Raw genomic sequence first — 18,315 nt, 5'->3', positions numbered from 1 at the left:
CTCCTACCTCACCTTTTAACCTGTCATTCCTCTCTCCCTCTCTCTCTTTCTCTGTCTTTCTCTCTCTCCCACTCTCAGACACGTGATATTTGTTTCAAGGCCATGGTTTGAAGATTGATTCAAGGAGTGGGTGTTAAACATCTCTCTCTTTCTCTCTCTCTCTGTGTCCTCGTCTTTCTCTGTGTTCTGGTGCCGGCAGATCACAAACCGCTACATCTACGACACAGTGCTGCTGCTGGCCAACACCTTCCACAGGAAGCTGGAGGACCGCAAGTGGCACAGCATGGCCAGCCTCAGCTGCATCCGCAAGGGCTCCAAGCCCTGGCAGGGCGGACGCTCCATGCTTGAGACTGTCAAGAAGGTAAGGGAATATGTCTCTCTGCTCTCTCTGCGCATACGTGTGTGTGTGTGTGTGTGTGTGTGTGTGTGTGTGTGTTTGTATACATGGCCAATGTCCAGCACGTCATTTGGAACATGCCTGTGTTGATTTATTTTGTTTACCATGCTAAGACCACTCTGACCACCATGTTTCAATCATGTGCTCTAAAAGAAGGAGCTGGTCTCACCGCAAACAGTCAAAACCGGGTTTGGTCAACAACACAAAAGTGGTTTACATCAGCAAAACAAATAGTGCTTCTCCATGCTATTTTTGACTGTGTAGATTCTTGTTAGAGAATGGAGTACATGTGTTTACCCAGAGTGCATTATTGTAATGATGTGGGTGCTCACAGACAATCAATGTGTAGCCATGAAGGTGTGATTAAACCATTAGTTTGTGGCACAATTCATGTACCCAATTATAACTCTACATGCCCTTGAGCCTTAATTGTACAGGAACATAGAATGAACAGCATATACAGTACATTCTGTTCTGTATAACAACATTGTTACACTAGTGTGTAGAAATTGTGTGTATATGTGGTGTTTTCTGTCTTTGTGTGTGTGTGTGTGTGTGTGTGTGTGTGTGTGTGTGTGCGTCAGGTGTCTGTGTGTGTGGGTTTTGGGGAGGGCACCCTGAGTGTCATGATACTTGATCCTCTGGGAAAAGGTAGGACAAAGAAAACAACAAAGGGTGCTTGAGAGATTGAAACAGGTAGAGTGCTAGAAGAGAGAGAGAGAGAGAGAGAGAGAGAGAGAGAGAGAGAGAGAGAGAGAGAGAGAGAGAGAGAATGTGTGGATGAGAGAGAGCAGTACAGTAACCGAAAGGCGCTCACAGCAGGAAACATGTCGCCCTGAGGCCTGGGGAAGGAGCAGCTTAGGTTTCTGAACTCTGAGAAAGAGAGAGAGAGAGAGAGAGAGAGAGAGAGAGGAACATGAATAAGGGAGAAGAAGAGAGTCAGGTAGAAAGAGAAAGTGGAAAGCAGGAAATTGAGTGAGTGGGAAGGTGAGATTGAAAGAGAGAGAGAGTCGGCAGTAGAGAGAGAGAGAGAGATCACACCATATGCGCACAGACACTTTGGCCTCTTCAGGAAAGCGCACAGGTGGGATAGTGCACCTGTCTGCCACCCACAGTCTCACTTCCGTCACCTGCTTCTCCCGGGCTCCGGCTGTTCTCTCCCTGCCCTGCCACCTGTGCCACCCCCGGCTCCCTGCCACCCCACCATCCTGGGACCCCCCCCAGCCTAGCCCGCCCTCCTGTACATCCACCTCACACGCGTGGAGGTTCTGAGCCCGAGTCTGCTGAGCCCTCTCCCAGAGCCCCATAATCGCACCTATAGATCATATTAATGCGCTGTGTGCTCTGTTTTTTTGCCATAAAGCAGCTGTATAAATGGGCTTACAATTTATTCCCCCTGCAGTGGCCTCGTCAGAACACTGTTCGGCTGGCTTAATTAAAGGGAAGTTTGTGTTTATTGGCTTTCCAGTACAGTGCTACAGTAGGTGAACTCATTTGGAAACTGCTCATCAGCTTTTATAATTGGCTGTCTAATTAATTCTGACAGCCCAGTATTGGCCCAACACGTTCAGCACAGTTATCTTTTTGTTAATTGCACCTGTTTGCAGCAGGACGTGCTTCCGGACACACTGTGCTAGAAGATGGTGCTAGCTGTCGAGGATCTGATGGTGCTACCATTTTGTGTGAATATCTGTTGAAGTGTCTCTGTGTGCGTGTGTGTGCGCGCATGTGTGTGTGTGTGTGTGTGTGTGTGTGTGTGTGTGTGTGTGTGTGTGTGTGTGTGTGTTTGGTTTATCTCTGTTCTCCCATATGTAAGAGGAGCTGATGGCAGACAGCATGATTAATGTAGCCAGATCCCTCATAACACCTCACAAATGAACATGTGATGGGGAAAATAGACATTCAAAAAGACATTTCTTCTGTGCAAATCAGTGCAGAATTAGGATTTCAGTATGTGAAATATCTCCCGTATTTGCCAAGTGAAGTGGATAACCCTGACAAATAGATGAACACAATCCCCTGTCTTGTGCCAGCCAAATCCATTCCAATAGCCACCAGACTCTTTATTTCCTTAGCAACAAAAGTCAACCAAAACCCCGGGCTCTCCTTTGAAAACACTGAATAAGAAAAATGTTTTGTTTTTTTCAAAGGATTTTCTGTCATGTTACTCTTTCATGTCTTTTATCATGTGCTTTTTGATGCTTTGAGTGTATGTGTGTGTGAGAATCTGTGTGTCTGTGCTGATCTGTAGCACACCATAGCCTGCCTCTGGTCACCATGTGGAATGGATTTTTGTGACCCAAATGACTGTAAATACATTCATGTAAATGTGTTCCTCGTCTTTAGAATGGAGTGAGTGCTCTCACCAACCTGCTGGAGTTCAGTGACAACGGAACCAACCCCAACATTCACTTTGAGATCCTGGGCACCAACTACGGGGAGGACCGCGGCCGTGGAGTGACCAGGGTAGGGGCCACCTTTCCACACAATCTCACGGCTCTCCACAGGCCCAATATTTTCTTTTATATTCACTCGTTCACACTAGAGAGTTTTATTTTCCCCCTCACTCAAACCAGAGTGCGTTATCTTCCACTGCTCACTCTTAACCCCCCCCCCCCCCCTTTTCCCCTCTTGCCCTCTTTCTTCATTCACTCCTACTGTAAGTATGTCAGTCCCAGGTCTCTGCACTTATTGGAGTTCGGAGCCCCGTCCGCTTGTTTGCCTAGCTCACCCCTTCAGGTGTGCTAGTTAATTACATTAATTTAAGGAGCGAACTGATTTTAATTGATAATCATCGCAACCTAATGAATTCCATCAGCTTCCCTTGGAGACACATAGAGCTCTTTGCAGATGATGTTTATGTTTTCCCTCCCTTCTGCCACTTTATTGTTTGTTTATCTCGTTTCGTTCGAGTGTGGCGGCAGTTGAGGAACGGCACAGTGAAACAACGTTCTCCCCTGCGCACCGACCTCAATTATTCCAGTCTTTCTACTGGTTTTCCGTTAATTACTGGATGCATATACGGCAGGGCCTGTGCACGTTCCGATACGGGATCTCATCTATCTCTGTCTCGTGTGGAATACAGATGAATTAGCCCCGAATCCCCGTAGGCACTGGGTCTTACTCGGTGCAGCACTCTTACATTCACTCCTGTGGGGAATCCCGGATTATGGCAGCAGTTATCACGTTTTAGCTCCTCGGCTGCCACCGCTGCCAGTAGACGAGCTAAAGGCGGAGACCTGGGTACCCTACTGTAAAATGAATGGGCCCTCTGGGGGTCAGTTTGATTGGATGAGTGCAAGAGATGAGAGTGGAGCGAGGTCAACCTCCTGTCCTTGAGCTGGCGTGGAGGAGGAGGAGGAGGAGTAGCCGTTCCCTCGACGTCCCTATGGCAGGCCTGCACCACATCAAACCTTAATGATAGCACCAGATCCCCCATCCAGGGCCCACGTCTGCCATTAGATTACAAATTAAATTGTCAGATCTTGTTAGAGATAATGGCAGCCGAACACAAACACACAGTGCCATGCCCACAAAGATGAAATTAATCTTTAAATGCAAAGTAATTACATTAGTAAGATTCCTCTAATCAGTTCAGATAATTGCTTCTGAAGGAATTAAGGACCGGTTGTTGTTCCTGCACAAAGCCTCTCATATATGGGCTTTTCTCATGGTACTTTTTAGGACCAGGATTGGTAGTGGAACGGATAGTCTGACCATAATGCAGGTTTCGTGCAGAATTCATCACGTTGAGCCGTGCTCTTGCATCAAATATAAGTAGTGCTTCCCGCTCAGTATACTGTAGCATCCATATCTAAGAGGAAAAGCAGGTTAATTGCTTTCATGTCGTTGTTCTCATATCATCCGTAGAGACGACCGGCCGATCTTTTCTTATGCTAATTAACCATCTTGGAGGCTCTGTGCGTTCGTCTCTATTCATCCATTTGCGCTTTGTTATTGTCGTGTTGACAGCGCAGTATGAAAATGTATGATTCATTGTGGCAAGTTTTACGCAGCATTTAACTCAGGGTAGTGTTTTTTTTCAGGAGTATCTCCAGAACAGCTTACATAAGATTTCGGGGGATTGACCGTCTGTGTTCAGTTAAGCATTCGGGAAGCAAGATTGGCGTGCTGGCTTTTAGCACAAATTATGGGCGCACGGCAAGAACAATCGCCTGTCCAATTTGACCCTCTGATGCCAAAAACATTGTGAGGTTTCAAAAATACACAGAAACATTGTGAGGTGCCTTCAAAAATACACAGCTCTTCACTAGCCTACCAAAAAATAAATGGCTCCAGGCAGTCTACCTCTTGACTGAAGCTGAACATTAAATACTTAAAGCTTGTAATTTGCAGCCAGTTTCTCTCACATCTTTATTGTCAAAGTCATTGACACCAAGGTGACCTCGATGTAGCAAGTGCCTCTGCTTGCAATACTGCCCTCTTCTGATTCGCACTTGCCCGGCGTATCAAGAGGACCTGCAATTTCTCCAGGCGCTTAAAGGGTGCTTGCACTTGCTTGTTTACTCTCTCCCTACCCACATACTGTATCTTTCTCATTCTCTCTCTTTTTCATTCTCATTCTTGCTCACTCTTTCCTTCTCCTCATCTTTCCTCCATTCTCTCTCTCTCTCTCTCTCTCTCTCTATCTCTCTCTTTTGTTGTTATTCTATATAGCATGCACATTCAAAAAGCGAACAAGAGTGAGAGAAGGGAGGAGAGGCTGAAGGAGAGAGAAAGAGAGAGAGAGAGAGAGACTGCTGTATCTGTGTATTGATAATAATAGGCTGAGGCAATCTTTCATAATTATTATTACCTCCATGCAAGAATTAGTTTTCCAGTCCATTAATTTCTCAGGCTACATGCTGCCTGCCACTCTATACATCAACAATCTAAAAGCTTCACCATAGGGGTCTGTCCTCTAACTGGCCTGCCATGCCTGATTAGCTGTAGATGGCCCCTTCTATAAATCCTGCAACACTCAAACAATGTCTTTTTTTCACTCTCTTTTCTCACTGTTTATATATGGGTGATAATGAAAATATGCTGCCCTCAGAAAAAAAGGCTAACAGATGTGATGGAATCTACAGAAATGGGAGCATAAACGCCCGGCAGATGAGACGTGCCTGTGTGTGTGTGTGTGTGGACGGCAAAAACTGCAGCCGGTGTCTGGGAGTGTATGTGTGTGTGTGTGTGTGCCGGGGGGGGGGCCTTGAGGACGCCGTGTCCAGCGCCTTGAGAACGCCAGCTGCGTGTAAATGTTTTCCCTTTCGAGCCGATCGAGCGAGTGGTCACGAGTCACAGTCAGTAAGGCCGCATGTTAAATATGTGAAAACTGTACAGAGGAAAGGACATCCCTGTGGGAAAAGATCCCCATTTCCCCCCAATTTTCCATTCCATTAGGTAGATTCAGATGTTCTTTATAGAGCCTGTCTTTGCCTTTGGGGAAGTCAGGGGAGAGAGGAGGCAGAAAGAAAGAGGCAGATAGAGAGAGAGAGAGAGAGGGAGAGGGAGAGGGAGACAGAGACAGAGAGAGACTCATTGATTTGTCCTGCTTCGTAGCTTCTCTTTGCACGTCGTCCCGGACAGCTCCCAGCAGATTGCCAACGTGTTAAATGTCCTGGGCTCTCCATTTTCGGCTGCAGGCTCCTTCAATTTTCCACGGACCTGAGAGACATCTCCCTCGGTCCAGTAACACAGATGCCATTATAATATTGTTAAAGGGCATCTACGACTGAGCATGCAGACCGACAGGGGACTGTGCATGCAGGTGTTTTTCTCGCTCCACATTACTTGGGTTTTATGAGTGTATCTCTGCCTGTTGAGAGATAATTTCCTCTTGCATTCCACTGAGGTCTCCTGTCATCTTGTCATTTGTTCAAAAAAAAAAAAAACAGATTTAGACTAGCATGGGTTTGTGCCTTCACATTCAATTTCACATTCAGGCCGGTCACATACACCAGAGACCTCAGGTAGAATTGTTGCTATCTGATTTTGACAAATGAAATATAATATAATTTCTCAAAATCCTCATGATGAATATGCTGGGCCACTATACATGACATGACAGGAGATGAGGAGAGGTGGGCAGGGCAGATTGGATTGACATGTCTCCTGCTGTGTTTCAGGCCCGGTGCAGATTAAGGGGAGAGGTACAAAACTATTATAGAGGCTATTCATCATCTTAGATAAAGTGCTCATACACACACACATGCAACCACATACACATGGAACACACACACACACACACACACACACACACACACACACACACACACACACACACACACGCAGACATCCTGGCAGGCCAGCCATATGGACCAATGCCAGTGTCTAGCCGAAGGTTAGCGTGCCAGCCCTGAGCGATTGAGCATGCAAAAACACACACACACACACACACACACGTACTGTACACACACACAGGCGCAGGTGTGGCTCTGCTCTGCTGACGTGGGCATTCCGCGTCTTGCCTCTTTTGCTGCCGCGCATCGTCGACCCAGAAAAAGGCCTTGCCTTGCCCGTCCGGCCTTGCCCGTCAGAGACCCGGGAGCCGACGCAACGTGAGCACGCCATCACCACCGCCACCACTGTTTGTGTTCGCTAAACCGGCCGCGCATCGAAGAGACGCCATGTAGAGCCCGTGGCCACACCAGGGTGACACCCACAGGGCTATATAATTGAGAGTGTGCCTTGAATATGTGGGCGGTGGTAGTGTAGTGGTTAAGGAGCTGGGCTAGCGTGCAGTAGCCTGAAAGTTGTCGGTTCAATTCCCGGCTTCCACCGTTGTGCCCTTGAGCAAGGCACTTAACCCCAAGTTGCTCTGGGGACAATGTGATCCCTTGTAATATAGCTGACATATGTAAGTCACTTTGGTCAAAAAGTGTCTGCTAAATGTAATGTATTGTAATGTAATGAATAGCAAGCTGTGCTGTATGACTGGCTATCACAAATGATTATAGACTTTGTTAGCCCATGGGAGAGATGCTTAGCGATGGTAAACCAAAAGGATGAACGGCATAAAACTCTGCGCTTGTTATTCATCTCTGAGCTTTGTGTTTTCATATGTGAGTCATAAAGCAGGAGCTTTTGTGATTCAGACTTCGCTCATGGTATTTTCTGTCGTTACTTTAAGGAGACAGTTAAAAGGTGAAGAACAACTGATGTTCTTTGTGAAGGAGGACGGCAGTAAGCCAGCTGCTGGATACAGATGGAAAGTCTGTTCTTAAAGTTGCTGGTGCGTTGGTGGCGAGAATCACAACCTGGCTGTTCCGTCTGTATAGAGAGCAGAAAGCTGTTCAATCTGCTGGAACAGAAAGAAAGGTACATGAAAGGTATATGAAACCAACGGTCAGATAGATATTTCTGTATTGCCTGCCTGGTCAGGCCCAACAATGCAACTGTATGTTGCATGTGAGTGACATACTGCATGACATATTGCGGTCACACAATTTAATTTATGATTTAAAAAGTGTTTCCAATCTCCAGTGTTGATCATGATTAGGCCTATATTGTTGTATTATAAATGGCTGTGACAGCATACTTTTGAAGCTATTTTCTTTTGTTGCTATGGAAACAAAACCCTCTTAATGATTGTCCATTTGCGTGGCATGCAGCTGTGCTATGACCCAGAGCATATGTCTTAAAACCGGTCTTAGCTGGCCATGCCTGCCTCCTGTTCTACTGTAACCAGTCCTGAGTGGGAGATTGCTTGGCACCAGGGGTGTTACGAGATCTCATGCCACAAAATCTGGCGATACAAGAATATCACAGTATTTCTCATCAAGGTAAAAATCTGTCTCGTGGAGAAGTATCCAGCCACTCAGCATGACTGTAGCCACTCAGCATGACTGATAAGTCTGATTAAATTAGCACAGAAGATGCAGAAACAATAATACCACTCAATTATACCCTTTTCCCTAAAACACAGTAGCATAACCGCTACTTGTGCTGCCACTCTGCTTATTTCAGTCTTACACAGATGACTTCAAAAACATGAAGTTAACAAGATGCATGGACCTGTGTTGAAGTTATGCAGCCTAATACCCTCACACAAATGGTTCTCCATTGAAACTAAACCAGTGCAAGTAGCACACACTTGGTGGCTAGCATGTTACTGTAGCTCGGCACTTCACTGGCACAAAACCACGTGGAGGGAGCGATGTCACACTCTTAAAGCAGCCACACCACTTCTTTTAGGGGAAACGGTGTAATTTAGTGGTATAATTGTTTCCAGCAGGCATCCAAAATGCTGCTACACAAAAAAAGTAAAAGTGGCTAGGGCATCTTCTTTGCTAATTTAGACTCGTCAGTCATGCTGGCTACAGCTGGATATTTTTTTCCACGAGACAGATATTTACCATGACAAGAAATATCGTGATATTTTTGCATTATCTAATCTCGTGGCACGAGATCTCAACGCACCCCTATGCTCCACGAGACAGGTTTTTACCTTGACAAGAAATATTGTGACATTTTTGTATCACCAGATCTCGTCACACCCCTAGCGCGAGGACATTACAACTTTTCATCCCAGGAATGTCAGGAAACGTCGCATTTGCTTTGGCTATGAGTACGTCTCGCCGTGTTTTATTGCATGTGGCAGAGTGGCAAAATATGCCCTTCCCGCCATGCGACGCCTGAGTGGACTCCACGCCTTTTGGGCTGCAGCACTTCGGGACCCGGGCCAGGGAGCTGTCCGTCTTGCTCCCCACTCCGCCAAATTGAAGTATTTCTATCCGCCATGTGCCATTGAGACCTCCGCGCTGTTAGAGGGAAGGCTTTCTGTGTCGCGGTCTCTTATTTATGATGTAATGGTGATGTGACGGCATATGGTGGGGTTAAACTTCACCCTCTGTCTCTCTCTCTCTCTCTCTCTCTCCCTCTTTCTCTCTCTCTCTCACTCTCTCTCTCCCTCTTTCTCTCTCTCTCCCTCTTTCTCTCTCTCTCTCACTCTCTCTCTCCCTCTTTCTCTCTCTCTTTCTCTCTCTCCCTCTCTCCTACCTCTAGCCTGCTGCGGCTGTGTGTCGTGAGCTAGGTAGGGGTCCAGACACAGTCCATGGCACTGTGCCTGGTCACTTATTGATGCCCTTTTCTAACAATGGACTCCTTAGCACCTTCCAGTGGTATTTGACTGTTTTCCAGTGATGCTGCCTGTAAGGGGAGATTGTGTTATTCAAGGCTTGGAGTCTGGTCAGCTTCCTCAGCTTGCCTAGGCAAGGACGGTCAAGAAGTTCCATTTCAGTTCCTGATGTTTATTTATTTAGGGTACTGCAAGGGAAATGCCATTAGCTTATTTTTATAAGTGGGAAATTTAGAGAAGGTTCAGTGAAGTGGAAGTAAGAGGGAAAAATCTGTAACATCTTGAAATATTTATTAAATATGGGCGGCATCTCTTGTAAAGTGATGACATGGCATTCAGTTTATTGAGGAGCAAATATCAAAATGTCAGCTTGTTCCAGCTGCTCAGCTTATACAGCATGTTACTGATGATGCCAAGGACATGGACTCAACACCCAAGGAGCACACATACAGTACTGATGAAGATTTGCTGTATCTCTACAGATCCCTTCATTTTAGATTAAAAAATATCTGTGAAGTGAAGAACAAATCTTATATAGTGTTTACACAGGAGTAGGATCAAACTGTACAACTTCAAATATACTGAAAGACTATTTGGCAAGATGTGTATCTTTCTGTTCTGCAGAATTTCCTGTGCCCTTCATATGAAGCAACACTCCCACCCAGCCTGGAGAATTTAAACACATCTACAGTATTTGCTTAAATGTAAAATATTTTTTTCCAATTCTACTACACAAGAGTAGGACCATTCTCTGTTACACATTTACTGCTCAAGACAAGACTGTATTTCAGTGTAGCAGTGTTTTCGGCACTCTTGACATGAGGCAACACCTGCCCCCTCTCCCTGCCAATCCTCACACCCCCACCCCCCAACAACCTGGAGACTTCTGGAAACCGCCCAGCGGCCCTCCTGGTGCCACTGTGATTCTTCTGCAGGTCCGAGCAGCATTACAGCGTGTAAAACCCCGGGATTACAGCAGCCCCCCCGTCCAACTCCCCGTGCCACTTTTGGATCAGCGTGGTTCGTTTCTCTCATGTTCCTCCACCGAGAGGATTAGCGATGGCCCCTGTGCTTCCCCTCGGTCTCTCTCTCTCTCTCTCTCTCTGTCTCTCTCTTTCTCGCTCTCTCTCTCCCAACACCACCTGCACCTCGCAAAGTGGACTGGGCAGAGTGTGCATTGCGCTCCAGGTGTGCATTGCGCTCCCCCTCCCCACACACACACACACACACACACACACATACACACACACAGAGAGAGGAAGGCCCGTCCCTTCAGTCTCCATCGTTTGATTACTTACCCAGGCCCGCGGCCCTGCCCACCCATAATTGGCCCGGCTGAATGAGGCCCTCGCGCTGCCGGAGCACTAACATTTCGCTTCCTTTCAGCGGAGGAGAAGATTACTCGTCTCCTCGAAAAGGTCAAGAGGGGTGTAAACGGGACAAGTGTTTTCTGATTAAAAACTGAACCGACGGAGGTGGACGGGGGGGTAGTTGCGCCCACGACATGAGGAGAGAGAGAGGAAATGGCAATGGCAGACGCAGAGGGTGTCAAACTGGAGAGAGTCTGGAGAGAAGAGTCAAGCCTCATAAACAGACTGTCCTCTGAGGGTTAATCGCCAGCAAACACCAGCGCTGCTGGAACGCTCCGTGTGCGTGAACGGTGAACGGCTTACATAAAGCTCCTCACTAATTAAACACTCTTATGTTTTCCACAATTTGGGGGTATTATTCATTATTAACAAGATTTATGGTTACCAAAATATTTCAGCTGGTTGTCAGAGCATAGGACTGGTGTGAATGTCTCCCAGCTGGCCTAATTAAATAGTGCTTAAATTCCAAGGTCACTGGTCTTTCAAGACACTCTATGTCCCGCGGGGGTGGGACAAGACATTAGGCACAGTCAGACAGACTCTCCACACCGTATTCCTCAGAAAGAGCACTTAACAAGCCGCAGTTTAAAATATTAAAGAACAACGCACAATCTACAAGCTGTTAGGCTTCCCTGCTACTTTTCTGTGCGCCGTGTTCCATACATGCTTAATGCATCAAACGCCCACGGAACTCAGAGCTACCTGTCCCAGTGCAGCTGGAGCATTAGTCTATTCCGATTCCCACCAACTAGACCAGTGGCTAATTGTTTCCTTTTCACATTATATCTTCATAGCTGTTTATTTAGTCCGTGTGATAAATCCCTGAAAAGAGAATTAAAAGACAGATGGTTTGTAGAATGTAGCTAGCATCATCAGCTTTAGAATGTAGCATACTGTAATTAACTTGCTTTACTTTCTCTTTTATTCATCCTGCTTGCTTGATCTTTCTTTTTGATTCTCTCTCTCTCTCATATTCTCCATGTTATCTCTCTTTGTCTCTCCCCAATGCTCTATTTCCTCCCCTCTATATTTCTAGTCTTCTCTCTGCTTGCATTTCCCTCTTCATACATCCCTCTTTCTCTCTCTTGCTTTGTGACTGCTTCTCTGTACACCCTCTCTCTCTCTCTCTCTCTCTGTCTCTCTCTCTCTCTCTCTCATGCCCCCCTCCCTTCTCTCCCAGAGCCCGTAGATATATTGCGCCGGGTTGCTGGGATCTGTTCTCCATCAGTATCCCAGCACGGCGATCCGGGGAGATCCCGTATAATTGGGCTCCTCGCTCCGGCCGTGCAGAGGAATGCTTTCTAATCACTCGGCAATATGGCTGAGCTAATGGCCACCACCTCAAATAGGAAGGTGGTGAGAGGAGGAGCAGCTCGGGAGGAGAGCTAGGGGCTGGGATGAATGGTTTCCTGGGTGACAGAGGCCATCTTGCCGAATGGAATGCACCGATGGTCGCTCCCAACACACTCCGACACTTGATGATTGTTCTGCGTACATGAGCGCCATTAAGAGGGTCAGCGGTGAGGATGCTACCGCACATGCCTGAGCCGGAGCTTCCCACCACGCCACTGTAAGAGGCTATTAGCTCTGATATCTGGCTCGGTTTCATTCCGTATCTTCTTAGAAAGTCTCGTGTTGGGTCATGCGGTCAACATTAATCAATTTTTATATGATCTAATAAAAACAGCGTTTTTTTTTTTTTAACCTACCTGAAATATTTGGTCATTTTACAGTATATGATAGGAATTTTTATGTTTTACAGTTTATGACTATAGGCATCTACTCACAGCAAACACCTTCAGTGTGAAATCTGCCAGGGGAGATGAAAAATGCAGTGCATTATACTGTAGCCAAAAAGATTGACTTTGTCAATCATTTTTACTCCAGACTTGTTTGTATGGAGGTGGACTTTTACTCCACGCTCCCACTACCTGTGGGCTCACTCCGGCTGTGGCTTGAGCCCTGCTCGGAAAATAATGGCTCTCTCTGGTATTTGTGATCACTGTGTGATATTGGTTTAGGATGACCTCCAGACACAACCACAAGATCACAACCAGTTGACAGATGGATGCTGATGAATCAGCCCTGCCTGTCGGCCTTCTCTGTGTCCAGTGGACCCCCTGGCATGAGGCCTTGACAGTATTTTGTCCTGAAATACAAAATGTCGGAAGAAATATTTAGTCAATGATTAATAACCATTTGTATTTATGGGGGATTTAATTCATTGTGCATTTAACATGATGGACAGCCCATGTGTGCACAGTCCCTTTTGTATCCCTATTAATGTTTTGACCCCAACTTTACCTATTTTAAATAGTTTTCATTTTACTTTTGCAATTCCTTGCCTGTTTGAGTCTGAGCGCAGTGGTAGTGAGGACATAAAGGCTGATACTGCATAAAAAATGTATTTGTTGCAAAAGCAGACATTAGTTGTGTTTGTTGCAAAAGCAGACATTAATTGTGTTCGTTGCAAAAGCAGATATTAGTTGTGTTTGTTGCAAAAGCAGACATTAGTTGTGTTTGTTGCAAAAGCACACATTAGTTGTGTTTATTGCAAAAGCAGACATTAGTTGTGTTTGTTGCAAAAGCAGACATTAGTTGAAGTATCTTCAGCATTTATAGACTGCACTTACCTGCCCAAACCCAACTAAAGAGACACCCTGTAACAGGCTCCATACTAGAGGTGAAAGTCACTGAAAGACTGTTGGAGTGACTTGGGGATTCATGTGCATATTTTTATTGGAAACTAATCAACCAGCTGGTGCAGGTTAATTAAGTATGACAGCCTATTGAGCAGTTCTCATACGCATGGTCAAACTCATTAAAACAATATACAATGGATGTTTTTCTTCCCATAGTTTCCCAGAGTTTCTCTGATTTCTTTGTAATAAATTCTTTTGTAATAAATGCTAATAATATTCTACTATTAGGTTCCACAGATGTGTTTTAGTTTTACTAGTGCAGTGCCCGTTCAAACATGCCATTCCTGAAGAAAACCCGTAGCTCAATTGCATGCCCACAGGTATGCCTTCTTTAAAAATAGGATGATAGGGAAACATCATTCCAGCTAAGCATTCAATAATGAATACTGAATATTATAATATATTAGCCTACAATTAATGTGGCCTCTAATACATGTGTAATAAATGTAGGCATGGCTGCATGTGACTTTTCTACAGATCAGAATGATATAAGCCTAACACCTGTTTTGAGTTAAGGCTAAATGTCACTACATAAACTGCATACAGGGAGTCTTTATTGTTGAGGTCAGACATGAAAATCATCTTGCATCTTAACCCACAAGCGGTTCTCGAGTAATCCGTTTTTTAAATTGCGACTGACTATCATCAAAGTGAGACCTAGCTAGCAACTGTCAGTACACAATCCATGGGGTGGAGCTCCCCTGAAACTTGTCCCCTTGGAAACAGTGCAGTGCAGCGATAAACGTCCTACGTAAATAAGCATATTTTGAAATATGCATTCAAAAATCTTCAAAATCGAGAGTGCACACCTTTGTGCCACGCGCGAGCCACATACGAAATCTTAGGTCAGTCTGACAAACAGTCAGCGACATATGCGTGCCACAGACACACACACACACACACACACACAGACGCTTCTTGCTTTATAGATAGATTTGCACTCTTTGAAAAAGAGAACATCTGTTCTGTAAGCTCATAATATAATGTCAGTACTAAAAATCACAGTAGAGATTTAAGAAAAATGGTGGTATTTTTCCTCCCCATAACTCCCATGAGGGTTTGTGTAACAGTGTCTCTCTCTTCTTCTCATATGTAATAGATTGACACCAACTGAGACATGTATATGGAAAAATAACTGACAACCGTAACTAATGGTTTTAATCATGAACCTGTGGATAGCTACTCCCACTCCCTCCCGAAATATAGTGATTGTACTGAAAACCATCACTCCTTATGCACATTAGCACATCTCCTGCAGTTCTCCAGTAAATAAATGGTATTAAATGGTTCCTAGAGTGTTGATGAGTGTACATATTGAGAATGTGGATAATACAGTGTGATTATAGAATGTTAAAATTGCAATTGGTGAATAAACTCTTTTGAGAGGTGGATAAACTCTAATAAGAGGTGGATAAACTGTATTTCTGAAATTTCAGAGGTGGATAAACAGTGTTTACTTGCGTTTAGCCTCCACTACATACCTGCGCTTACCCATATAACAGCACTAGCAACAAAAGTAGTGTAGCACTGTGAAAAGAAGGCCTCTCCTTTTCCCCTGCCCGCTCTCCTATGATACACTTTTGAAAGACTGTCTTGTGCAACACACACACTGTGCAACCACATATGCACTCACTTTCTACTTATTTGTTTGAAGGATGTCGTTGTATTGCTGTGTATGTGTGTATGTCTTGTGTGTAGGTCCAAAGTTGCAAAGTCGCCTTGCTTGGACAGGCAGCCTAGAAGAGTATGTTCCTGGTGCCTAGTTTAATGGCACGGTACATATTTGTTTGTATAGTGAACATCCTCGGATTTCATGTTTGGACTCCAATTGTCACCACCTAATCCAGTGGCGCACCTCCCTCAACGTGGGGTGGCCATCTCGCTTAGTAGTAACAACATTCACATGCGACATATGTACAACAACATTCACTCCTAACAAAAACCTATTAATTTGGAAACTTTACTTCACTGCTCCCTGAGCGCCGCTGTGTGTGCTTTACCTCACTGTATGTTCACTGTGTGCTGAGTGTGTTTCACTAATTCACAGATTGGGATAAATGCCAGACCAAATTTCCCTCACTGGATCAAAAGAGTATACTGTATATACTATACTAGCTTTGTTCTACAGTTACAGTTTACAGTTGTATGGCTTTAAACAGCGTTTGAGCTTTAACATTAGTAAGCATTCATTATAAGCCAGCTACCTTGTTCCTGCCTATCTGAAAAGTCTCTAGCTTTGCTGCCTCCATCCTTTCTGTTTTCATTGTTTACAAAAAAACATTTAATATCCATAATGACCTTGAAGTCTTGAGTTAGTGAATTAGCTTAGCATTGTGTGCTGATTACCAGCAACCATAGACAATAAAAGAAAACAAGAAGTAGCCCAGCCTACAACTTCTGTAATTGCTGCGTGCGTGCACTGTTGAAACAAAAGCTGTGTGTGCGTATAGTTCTGCATTAAGTTAATTTTGATAACGTGTTGACTTTACAGAATATTGTACAATAAATAGCCTACTTTCATGCAGTTAATGGGATAATGTGCCTGTCACAGGTTTGCGGGGCAGAGCTGGACTTGCGACTGGCGAGACGAGCTTGGATCAAAAAGGAGTCTTTAATAGAACTATGACAGACAACCACTTACAACAACATTAATGACCGACACAGACTGAGGGGAGAAATAGGGTTAAAATACACAGGGGTTAACAGGGCACAGGTGAACAAGGAACAAGACAGGTGGAAACCATAATTAAACTAACAGACTAATGAGGATCAGGTGAGGGGCGGAGACACAGACACAGGGAACAGAAACACAAACAAAGGAGCTCATGGCACAAGACACAGGAAGTAGCCATGGCCTACTGGTTAGCGCTTCGGACTTACCGGAGGGTTGCCGGTTCGAACCCCGACCAGTAGGCACGGCTGAAGTGCCCTTGAGCAAGGCACCTAACCCCTCACTGCTCCCAGAGCGCTGCTGTTGTTGCAGGCAGCTCACTGCGCCGGGATTAGTGTGTGCTTCTGTTCACTGTGTGCTGAGTGTGTTTCACTAATTCATGGATTGGGATAAATGCAGACCAAATTTCCCTCACGGGATCAAAAGAGTACCGTATTTTCCGGACTATAAGTCGCACCGGAGTATAAGTTGCACCAGTCAAAAAATGTATATATAGATATGTTGCACCTGAGTCGCAGGACCAGCCAAACTATGAAAAAAAGTGTGACTTATAGTCTGGAAAATACAGTATATACTTACTTATACGATATATACTTACTTATACTTAAACAAAGCAAACAGGAAGACACGAGAGGAGCAGACATGATGGAAAAACACTAGACAAGGAAAACAAGACAGGAACAGATCCTTACAGTGCCAAGTTGGGAAGTTACGGCAGGCCAACTTGCCGTGAATATACACACAGGGAAAATTCTCTTTCGTTGTTGAGTAGATGTACTGTACCAGTGTTTTTTTTTTCAACATTTTTGTGAGAGTTAAATAAATGTCATACTATTTTTTATTTTTGTAACATTTTCATCCACTATTTTTTCATCATTAAAGTCGATCAGAGATTGGCTGATAGCCTGAACTGTACACAAGGGCTCTTCCCTACTTTCAAACATAAGATAAGATGTGTTACATCATCACTGACTATCTCGATTTTCCAAAGAAGACATATTCTTCTAACCTGACTCGCCAGATGAATTTCATTCCGCCTAGCTCCACTCATCCATCTGGGATCGATCCATTGGAGAGGTGTTTCAAAAGGCTGGGCCTTATCAAAAATCCTTGCATATGATTGGATAAGCCACTTCTTCAACCACTCACATCGAAGCCAATCTGTGACGCTGAGAACAGTCTCACCTAGCGTTCATGGGCTTCGGAAAAACCTTTTTCCCAGTGAAAACATCATCATTCCTCGTCATTCACATCACGTAATGTGTGAGTCAGAGGTCGGAAACTGGGGCTGCCCAGTTAGGGGCTCATCATCACTTTTGTCGTCACGTTGTAGTTCGTTTGTAGTCCATGTGGCCTTTCATGTCCAACCATTTTAATGTGAACTTGGGAATTTGCCGTTTTTGTCACTTGAAAGCTGCATATCTTTCTTTCACAAGCGTCTTACACTATATTTTAAGCAAATACAGTTGTTTATTTAGGATTAGTGAGTGTATGTTTTAACCTTTGTTGTGGCATCCGTGTTTGTCACACATTCCGACGGCAAAGCACATGAACACTTCTTGCTGTGGGAAAAACAAAGTAGCCACGGGGGCGGTCCTTGTCATTCCGAAGTGCCATGAATGCACCATCACAGTCGCTTCTACGCTACGTCACATCTATGAAACTCCCGCCCTGCGCCCTGATTGGCTCTACCATAAAATCTGGTGCCGAAATCACTCTCAACGGAAGAGGTCCCAGATGGATGTGAGTAGATTTAGGCGGAGCTAGGCGGAACGAAATTCATCTGGCGAGTCAGGTTAATATTCTTCTGGATGCAACCCAAAAAGTCTACATAGCCTTACCGCCATGGTCCCAGTGTATTTTTCATTTTCACTATTTTTTACTGCCATCTTTCCTAAGTGATGGAAACCCAGCACCCCTTTAGGCATCCAATGTGGTAAATGAGTGCGCCACTCCAGTTATACCTAAGACTCACAGATTGCTCAGACTCCCAAATTACTGTGATTATCGCCAACCTGTAATTTCTCAGGTAGTGGCACAGTTTGTATTTAATCAGTTGATATTGTTTCAAAGCCAGTGTGATTACTGTGAGGTGC

At 44.8% G+C, this 18,315-nt stretch overlaps 1 protein-coding gene across 3 annotated transcripts in view; it reads left to right on the top strand.

Moving 5' to 3' along the window:
- grid2 (glutamate receptor, ionotropic, delta 2) overlaps positions 1-18,315 on the top strand; it is a 324,417-nt gene that overhangs the window by 211,930 nt on the left and 94,172 nt on the right. For all 3 annotated transcript variants that reach the window (XR_006033507.1, XM_042100271.1, XM_042100272.1), the window contains exons 7-8: positions 200-361; positions 2,744-2,863. Coding sequence is in view for 2 of the 3 variants with exons in the window: in XM_042100271.1 (XP_041956205.1) it covers positions 200-361; positions 2,744-2,863 (282 nt within the window). In the remaining variant the exon portion in view is untranslated. The remainder of the gene's footprint in view (positions 1-199; positions 362-2,743; positions 2,864-18,315) is intronic.

This window comes from Alosa sapidissima, chromosome 8 (assembly GCF_018492685.1).
Source record: "Alosa sapidissima isolate fAloSap1 chromosome 8, fAloSap1.pri, whole genome shotgun sequence".
Classification (NCBI taxonomy): domain Eukaryota; kingdom Metazoa; phylum Chordata; class Actinopteri; order Clupeiformes; family Clupeidae; genus Alosa; species Alosa sapidissima.
This window is presented reverse-complemented; position numbering and strand designations above follow the sequence as displayed.